The sequence below is a fragment of the Hippopotamus amphibius genome, chromosome 2, assembly GCF_030028045.1.
Source record: "Hippopotamus amphibius kiboko isolate mHipAmp2 chromosome 2, mHipAmp2.hap2, whole genome shotgun sequence".
NCBI classification, from domain to species: domain Eukaryota; kingdom Metazoa; phylum Chordata; class Mammalia; order Artiodactyla; family Hippopotamidae; genus Hippopotamus; species Hippopotamus amphibius.
Genome location: NC_080187.1, coordinates 44,950,975 through 44,961,348, shown reverse-complemented (window position 1 = coordinate 44,961,348; position 10,374 = coordinate 44,950,975). Strand labels below are relative to the sequence as shown.

The 10,374-nt window shown below is 39.0% G+C and overlaps 1 protein-coding gene across 1 annotated transcript; it reads right to left on the bottom strand.

Annotated features, from left to right (window-relative positions):
- Positions 1–3,437: 3,437 nt before the first annotated feature.
- On the bottom strand, positions 3,438–10,156 carry RFK (riboflavin kinase). The gene is made up of 4 exons (XM_057725146.1): positions 9,828–10,156; positions 8,777–8,928; positions 6,696–6,798; positions 3,438–5,922 (listed from the first exon to the last, which is right to left on the bottom strand). Exons 1-4 carry the CDS (start codon positions 9,907–9,909, stop codon positions 5,792–5,794), a joined length of 468 nt encoding a protein of 155 aa, XP_057581129.1. The 5' UTR covers positions 9,910–10,156; the 3' UTR covers positions 3,438–5,791.
- Between the last annotated feature and the right edge of the window lie 218 nt (positions 10,157–10,374).

Here is a 10,374-nt window from a genome sequence, read left to right as displayed (position 1 = left end):
AAAGAGTCAAGTAAGTAGAAGGAAAAGAATATCATGTATATAGTATCACAAAGTTGAGAAACAACGTAAACAATATGTTAGTTCTGTCGTCACGAAATGTGGTCAATGCATTTTCAGATAAAGTATCGCAAAATTAAAGCAATCAGTCCAATTGTTAATCTGAAAAAAGTACTGTAAATATATTATTTCCCCGGTATTTCCTTTTTTTTTTTTGGATCTTCTGTAGTTGGATTGTCTAATACAATAGTCACTAGGTACACATGGCTATTTAAAGTAATTACTGGAGAGTGAAGAAGTGGAGCATTAATCACAGTAGCAGAAAGTTCTATTGAACAGCACTGCTTTACAAGGTAAGCATTATTTTTCCAGATTACTGGTTGGACTCACTGAATTTAGAGGTACTTTATTTTAAAAGCTGTTTGGAAGTTGAAGAAAAACATACTGAGCATGTAATTTGAAAACATAATACATTGTTTAAAAATAAGTTTATCCTAAGTTTCACACTTTTTAACACCCTCCAAACACATAAGTAACTTTTAAAGGCTGATTTTTATTTTCATCAGTATATACCTGCACATAGTTTAAGGAACCAAATTATTCAATAAGACATAGTAAGAAAAAGAAATATTAATTTGTTTGCTCCCATCACATTCCACTTCCCACTCCTTAGAAGCAAGCAATTTCAACACTTCCAGTTATTTAATGTTATCTCCCTATCTCTAAGGGAGATATGTATACTGCTCTTATGTTTTCAGGTCAAGTACCTACCTAGAACGGAAGATGAGCATTTCTTTCCCAAACTCTTCCCATAACTGCCCTTGCACACTTCCCACCTCCTCATCCTTCCAATAAATGTATTTTTCTTTATAAAAATTCAGTGCTGTAATTCTTATGAGTGTGTAAATGATATTCACAGCCAAGCTACACACACATTATTTGCCTTATTTGAATGTGTATGAGTAGATATAAAGCTTGATGAATTTTCACAGGCGAGCGCATTATGCAACTATCACCCAGGTCCAGAAACAGGACAGTGAGATGGAAGCCGCCAACAGCCTTCATAATCCTCCCATCACCCTTATTCTTGCTATAGTTTTGCCTGTTCTTACAATTTATATAGAATCATACAGTACGTACTCGTTTGTCTGGCTTCTTTTGCTATTCTTTTTCTAGCTTGAGATCAAAGCTTAGATTATTGATCTTTCTTTTCCATGTATTTAAAGCTATATCTTGATAGCATTAGTTACATCCTATAAATTTTTGCATGTTGCATATTATCATTCATTCCAACATAGCTTTCCATTTTGATATTTTTGTATTTATAAAGTACTGATTTTTCTCCATCATGTTGTGATGTGTTCCTTATACCAATCCTCAAATCTGTTGAGACCTTTTTATATCCTGGATAACAGCTGCAGTTGAGGTCATCACCTGATTAGCTGATAGTACAGTCACTTCCCAAGATCCAGCAAGTTTCTGTACAGTCTGAACAGACAGGAGCCTTTATCCTGAATCTTTCTGTATGTTCAATGATGGCACTTGGCAATTTCCCCAGAGATGCAGCACCGATTTGATTTCCTATCCTGCCTGACCCAAAAGGAAGCCAACTGTCAAAGAATTGCTAAGTCACAGCCGCATCAAAAAGAGCGTGGGAGGCAAATTTGGAGTTAGTAGACAATAGGTGTATGAGAGCACAGTCGCGGACTGTCAGATCTCACAACTCACCGTCTAACCTGTACTTCACCTGTCCACCAAGTTTTAAATTTCAATTTTTCGTCAATATAAATTCTATTTTAATTCTTAAATCTGCCTGATTTTTATAGAACCTCGTTATTTCCCTATTTGTGACACTCATTTCTTTACACATATCATACAGTGATTTCAAGTTCTGTATCTGATAATCCCCGTATGTCATCTTTGTAGACCTTATTCTGTAATTTGTTTCTGCTAACTCTTGCTTATGATGGCATCTCTTTCTATAGGGTAGATTTATTTTAGGTCAGATTGGTTCTCCTCTATCAGCTTCCATCCATTTTCCAGGTAAAAGGAGAATAGGAAAAGGCTAGTGCTTTCACCAGGGAGGCAGAACAGTGCTCATAAATTCCAAGTAGACTTCTGCTTACATCTCCCTGGTCAGAACCATGTGATAGCCTTAACTTCAAGCCTTTTAGCCTCCATAATTGAGAGCACTGGTGATGAAGTGTTGAAAGAGCAACTGTGAGTTTCTGCATACAGTAGAGACAGGCAAGAGTCCCACATCACTCAAAGGATTAATCTTCAAAACACATAAACAGTTCATCCAGCTCAATATCAAAAAAACAACCCAATCAAAAAATGGGCAGAAGACCTAAATAGGCATTTCTCCAAAGAAGACATACGGATGGCCAAGAGGCATGTGAAAAGCTGCTCAACATCACTCATTAGTAGAGAAATGCAAATCAAAACAACAATGAGGTATCACCTCACACCGGTTAGAATGGGCATCATCAGAAAGTTGAGTAACAGTAAATGGAGAGGGTGTGGAGAAAAGGGAATGCTCTTGCACTGTTGGTAGGAATGTGAATTGATACAGCTACTATGGAGAACAGCATGGAGGTTCCTTGCAAAACTAGAGTTACCATATGACCCTGCAATCCCACTGCTGGGCATATACCCAGAGAACACCATAATTCAAAAGGACACACGCACTCCAATGTTCATTGCAGCACTATTTACAATAGCCAGGACATGGAAGCAACCTAAATGTCCATCAACAGATGAATGGATAAAAAAGATGTGGTACATATATACAATGGAATATTACTCAGCTGTAAAAAGCAATGAAACTGGGACATTTGTAGAGACATGAATGGACCTAGAGACTGTCATACAGAATGAAGTGAGTCAGAAAGAGAAAAAACAAATATCATATATTAACACATATATGCGGAACATAGAAAAATGGTACAAATCAACCACTTTGCAAGGCAGAAACAGAGACACAGATGTAGAGAACAAACATATGGACACCAAGTGGGGAAAGCAGGGAGCGTTGGGGGGGGGAATGAATTGGGAGATTGGGATACCAAGTTGTACACTCTAAATATATGCAGTTTATTGTATGTTAACTGTATCTCAATAAAAGTTCTTAAAAAAAAACAAAAACAAACAAAAAAAGAGTCCCATGTCCCTGCTATGGTGTTGGTGGCACAAGCCATGATGGTTACAGAACGCTGTTTTGCAGCGGGAGTTATAGAAGCGTACTCAGACCTACTTACAGGGGCCCTTAAAGGCAAGGGCCCTGATTGTAGAACCACTGCTGCTTGCCAGGTTCTCCCTGTAGCTGCTGCCTGTAACTCACTATTCAGCGCCTTACAGTAACCAGTAACCATCAACCAACAAATCAGGAACTTATACAGACAAAGCAAAAGATTCAAACTGACACAGAGAAAGAAGGAACATCGTTTGGTCAAGATTTATTTCAAGGCCTGAAAACACTAATTGAAAATGGCCCTACTGCAACTTCTTATAACATATAAATACTTAATATAAAACTTAAAAAAATGTAGACACTATTAACACCTAAACCACACACTACACATTTTTCAAAAGCGAAAGTTATTTAACAAAATGTAAGATGACGATATAATACCAAAGAATTTCCACACTTAATGAAGACATAATCAGCAGCAAGCTATTCAAACACGTATCTGTTTTTACACTTTCCATGTTTGTTTTCAACTTTGTTTCATAAAGCCACTGATAATTGAGGCTTCTTTCAAGTATAGGATTTCTAACATTAAATTACATTTTCTAAGTATTTCTATAAAGAAAAATGAAAAAGACATATACTACATTGTTTGCCATACATTCATACACCAAAAAGTAAAAACAAACCAACCGAATTTATTCATGCTTCCCCCTTCTCCAACATTAGCTTTAGATGTTTTTCTAAATATTACATACACAGTTTTGTTAAAATCAGTTCTCTAATTCATTTATGCAGATTAGGGGAAAATGATTTTATAATGAGTTATCATTAAAATTACCTTCCAGATACTTCTGCCCCCAATCCCCTCACCAAATCTAGTGCTAAAGTGAACAATATTGCAATGTGCTGCAGGGACCCAAACAATCTATAGTCTCAATTTCCTAAATATCCCAGGATTTCAACTTTCTGCCAACATAGACATGTCAAGTAGCCAAAAATCACTTCTTAGTAGTTAGTAGGAGGGAAAATGCATACCATGAACATTATTTAACTAAAACTTTATTATCTATGCCTTTCCCCCAGCTACAAGCACTCTTCAGCCTTAAATTAAATCATGCACACACAACTACAACAGTTTGCATTTGCTCAGGAACATATAATCACATTAAAAACAATTTTCTATTTCATAGTTTTGTTGGCTCTTAAATAGTTTCCCTGGGGGAAAACAAGTGTTTTGTGTTGTTTAAGAAACTGGTATGTATAAATGAACTTCTAGGTGTTCATTTAAATTTTTTTTAATATATTTCAGTATTCTTTTTTTTTAATTAATTAATTTATTTATTGGCTGTGTTGGGTCTTTGTTGCTGCACACGGGCTTTCTCTAGTTGCAGTGAGTGGGCGGGCTACTCTTCGTTGCGGTGCGCTGGCTCCTCATTGCTGTGGCTTCTCTTATTGCAGAGCACAGGCTCTAGGCGCATGGGCTTCAGTAGTTGCAGCACATGGGCTCAATAGTTGTGGCTCACGGGCTCTAGAGCGCAGGCTCAATAGTTGTGGTGCATGCGTTCCGTTGCTCCATGGCACGTGGGATCTTCCTGGAGCAGGGATCGAACCCGTGTCCCCTGCACTGGCAGGCGGATTCTTAACCACTGCACCACCTAGGAAGCCCTTGAGGAAACGCACAGATGAAGTTTTGGATGTTTTTTCTAAAATGCCAGAGATGTGCGCTTAATCACTGTTCATACAGTGAAGGGAAGGGATGGCAGATAGAGACGCAGATGAAACTCTACATTTTGTAAATACAGAGCTGTAGGATATTCTAAATGGAAAAACTGATACTGACAATTGTTTACAGGAAACAAAGGTTAAGAAAAATGTTGAAGAATATCTACTCTTAAAAAGAGAGAAGTGTTAACATAAATGAGACCTAGAGATTCGAAAAACACTCACTTTACTGTTTTAAAAGAAAAACAAACAAACAAAATAGGCAGAGTCTAGACCAATTTGAACCAAGGCAGCTGTAACAAAAATAGAACACAGTACCATTTAAGCCCTTAAAGGAAATGACTAATTACAATGAAATTTCATAAGTCTTCATGTCTATAATAATAAATAAATGCACAAAATAACAAAAATACTAAGCCTGGATTTTTCTCCTTAGGTTTGTAATAAACATGTCAAACCTCTGCTTAATACAGTCACCCTTATAAGCCTTCTGATTAGCAGAACATGCTATACAAGCACGTGCATGCTAGAATTTTACCATGAGAACTATAGTTCTCACCTCAAACTAGTGACTTGCCTGTTACCCATATTTATATATATTTCATTTCCATTATAAGACACTTAAGAGCTTTCTAGTGGTACATTTTAATCAACATATTACATAAAAAGAATCTTGATTTTTAAAATGAACCTTTTTAGTACTGTAACATGATGGTTTTAACTGAACAGTTGGAACATAATATGGTAACTACATTGTACTGTTTAAACTAATTCACAGCTGCAGGAAAATGTTTGATTTTTAAAGTATAACCAAGATGAGACTGTAGAGTTTTAAGCAGTAAAATATTAGAAAACAGTGAATGAATACATGAGTTTCCATCAGTGGCCATTCATTATTTTGCTTTTAGGAACCTGGAAGAAATTGTCTTCTTTGAGTTTCAAATGTTCTGGTGACTCCAGTCGTTTCTTAGCTTCCTCAATATCACCTTGAATTGCTGAAATAAGTGACTCTGCAGAGAGAATATACCAGGTAAAAGTAATGAAAAACTGCTGCTGTGCTTTGTACCACTCCTTTGTTCAGCTTCTCCTAAAATCTCACAGGCTGGCAGTGTCCCTGGCACAGGGTAGATGCCCAAGAATGTTTGTTTCATCCTTTCTTCTAGACCTAAGTAAAAGTCAATAGTACACAAAAGTTGTCCCTAATCTTCCTGCAATTACTTAGAAAAAGGCATTAGCAAAAAAGTACATGGCATATACTAAATGGAAGAAACAAATACTATCAATTCTCTTCAGTATTTACACTTGTAAAAGAAACTCCACATTTGAATTAAAACTATCACACTACACTAAGATACTCAACAGTTGTTTTAAATGTTCCAATTTATGGTTTCTTACACTTCAAGTACTGCTAAGCACCCATGATTCATCACAGTATTAACTCTTACTTGTTCCTTTAAATAAGAAAAGCAAGTAAAGATTTCATTAACTTCATGCTGTTGGAGAGAACGCCAGCCTGCTGGGTTTGAATTTAGGCTGCATCACTTACTATGTTACCCTGGAGCAAATTACTTAACCTCTCTGTGCCAATTTCCTCATCTGCAAAATAGGTAAAATAATTCCTCATGTGGTTGTTGTGGGGATAAAGTGAGTTGATTCATGTAAGGCTCTTAAAGTAGTGCCTCGCATATTAAATGCTCAAATATTATCTGTCCTGCCATGATTATTATTAGGAGAAGAAGCAGAAGTAGCTGCAATAATATTTAAGATCTAAATAAGAACTTACCTAAAGAATCAAAGTTCTTTTCTGGTCTGAGGTAGCCAACAATGGCCACGTTGAGGATTTCCCCATAGAAGTCCTCTTTGAAAGTATGAATGATATGAGTTTCCTACAACCAAAAGATGTTAAAATTGAATACATCTTTATCTTTATGATGGGGTAATTTAAATGAAACAATAAACCCTCCTTAAAATTTCTAAAGACAGGCTAAAATGTAAGTGCAGTTTTTCCTGAATTCTTCCATTGCTCCTGCTCTTGACCTTGACCTTACAGGTAAACATTATAACTGAGTAAGGCAGACCCCACAAATTTGGTGTGACCTGCTGTTTTTAGAAAAAGGTAACATGCACCAAAGTAATTAAGAGTCTTATCAAGCTGAAGAAACAGCAAATGCACCAAAGAGGGAAGGAATGAGCAAAGAAACTCTTCTTCAAAAGACACCATTCAATTAAGCGAATTAAAAAAAAAAAAAAAAGCAAAAAAGCAACACAATGGAAGAAGACATTTGTCATACATAGTTCCAACAAAAGAACTGGATCCAGAACATATTAAGAACGTCTTTAAGTCAGTAAGTCAGACAATTTTTTTTTTACAGGGGATAAAGATTTGAACAGGCGCGTCATACATGCCCGTTATCAGTAAAGAAAAGGAAAAAGGAAAACTCTAAAAAGTATGAACCTCCTACCAACAGAAAACTGAGTTTCTCCTAACTACTGAAGGACCTTCAAGGCACTCCTTAACTGGCTCTTATAGTAACAGTTCTGTTATCTGAGTAGCTAACACAAAAAAATTAGTAATGGGATAGCCTCCCCTCCCCTTCATTTCCTCCCTCATTCCACAGAAAAATATTTTGTGTTCTTTCATCAATTCTTTTATCTACTCCAACATACCCTTAATCCTGAGAAATAAGAGCAACATTGAGCACAATGTTAAGTAGTTCTGGACCATTTCTATAGCTTATACCAGCACTTTTGTATAAACTCTTCAAAGAGGATAAAATTTAGATCAACTATAACCATTTCTACCACATACTAAGCTGACCCAAAGATTAAGCCATATGTAGCAGATTAAGCAATTAAGCTGTGTAGGTCTGGTAGTAAGAAGAGAAGAATTATGTATACCCTCAAAGGGGCTTAAAAGAGGAAAAAAAAAGCATCCACCTTGCAAAAGCAGCACCATCCACAGAGTAAGCAGTTCTACCTTAACAGGGGTGACCAAATAATTAAAGAGTAAATGACCTACATTAACTATGGTGAACTCAACTTCATTCCACTTTTATTTTTAATAAAGGTAAATACATGGGCAGTTATAAAAATTAATTATTGTAGTTTTGGTTTGAGTCCACCTCTCAATTTTCTCCATGATTTAAAAAATAAATGCATAAAAATTTATTAATCTATGCTATTGGGTACACAATGGTGTAATTTGTGAGTTTTGGTATACTATTAAGTTGTTAAAAATTCCAAATAGACTTTTATAACTTTAGGATGTTAAATGCAGTCCCCATGGTAACCACAAAGAAAATATCTATAGAAAATACACAAAAGGAAATAAGAAAGGGATCAAAATGTGTCACTACAAAAAAAAAATCGACTAAACAAAAACAGCTGTAATGGAGGAACTGACGGGACAAAAAAGCTATATGGCATATAAAAAACAAATAACAAAATGACAGAAGTCCCTCCTTATAACAATAATAAGTATTATAATTATTAAATAATAAAATGTTAATTAAATATTAATTATTAAATTATTATTATTACTTTAAATATGAATGGATTAAACTCTCCAATCTAAAGGCAGAGATTAGCAGAATGATTTAAAAAATAGCAAGATCCAGCTATACCCCCTTTATTAGAGACTCACTTTAGATCCAAAGACATAAATAGCTTAAAAGTGAAAGGATGCAAGAGTTCTTCCATTCCAATAGTAACTAAACACTTCACTTTTAAACCCTTCAAGTATACAGCTGAAATTCTAGTATTTGGATTATGTTGTGATCACCACTGATGAGTTCTATCTGCATATTACTCTAAATCATCATCCCATTCTCAGTTACGGAGTGAAATAGAATTCTTAATTCTTACCATGGACTTTTTTGTATTCTTGTAGTATGGGTTCCATCCTATGCTCACCACCATCTTATGGACATCTCCACTTCCAACACTGGCCCAACCATAATAAATGCCAGTGGACACATCAGGTGGAAGATTATCTACTACTTGTTCAGGAAAGTTAGCTAAACAACAGAAGAAAAGATGCTGGTGTTTAGAGTTTCATATTCAATATTTACAAATACCACATGCAAGGTTAGTCTAAATCATTACACTCACAAGATTTCTAAGACTCTGACTATCACCATTAATGCCATCATTTCATACTCTGGCTAGGATTTCTTTCTCCTTTTCATACAGATTAGTTAGGAAAAACGTACCCGATTATAATAGGTGTATACGGTACTAGGTTATAGTAAGTGTACTAAAAAACATAAACTCTCACACTAGAAAACAGACACATGAACAACTGGACTTTTTAGCCCTGGTCTTTCTTAAAGAGGTTCAGGACCTCTTGAAAAGATTCTTATTTCCGAAATACACACGCCTAGGCCCCAAGCTCAAAAGCGGCTTTAACAAGTCTAGGGGCAGCCCGGGAATGTATTTTTAAGGATGAATTAAGCATACCTTCGGGTCCTGACTACTAAAACTAATGTAGACAGACCAAAAAAGATACCTCGTTCTCATTCAACTGCCTGTGTCATCATTTGCACACAATCTACTAACGTATTTAACGAAAGAAAACCTTACTGCTGGATTAAGAATTTAGCCTATCTGGCCCACAAGATGCGCGCCACGCTTGGCAGCTTTACTACGGCTGGGGAGGGAGGAGGGAAAGGCGGATCCCGAAACTCAGCTCCGGCTCTCTGCCCTCACCACCCCCCAAGCCGGGTCCCCGGTGAGCTCCGAGCCACGGGCAAGGACGCGCTCCATCGCTCTGACCAAAGGTCCTCCGCCTCAACAAAGCGGGAGCGGGGCGGATGTGAGCGTCACCTCTGCCCGCAGCCCCGTGACCCGGTCCGAAGCCCCCGCTCTCTGGCACAGCCCGGGGAGGGTGGGGGACTCCGCGTCCTGCCGCGCTCACCTGTAGGGATGCCCAGCTGCTTGGAGCCGCGGCCGAAGCCCCGCACCACTTGGCCGCGGCAGAAGTACGGCAGGTGCCTCATGACGCGGTCCGCTCCGGGTGCCGGCTGCGGCCCCGTCCGCGCGTCCGGCGGGGCCGCCGTCGAGGAGGTGCCCGGATTCCCCGGACCAGCCTGGGGACACGGGAGGGGGAGCTCGGCCGGCCGGCCGCGAGAGCGCACGGGCGGACAGCGAGCCGAGCGGCGCGACCGACACGCCGCTGACCCAACAGAAGGTGCCGGGCGACTCGGAGGCGGCGTCTGGGCTCCGGAACGCCGGCGACCGCGGAAGTAAGCGCGGGCGTGGGCGGGGAGCACGGCGGGGGCGGGCCGGCGAGGGAGGGCCCCAGCCTACCGAACGCCGCGGCCCTGCGCACACCGCCCCTGCCGAGCGCCCTGGCGCCCGTTCGGCTTCCGTAGCCCCGCCCCTGCCGTAGCCCCGCCCCTGCCGTTGCCCCGCGCCCAGTCGTAGCCCGGGAGGAGCGGGTTCGCCGGTCTTTGGTATCTCTC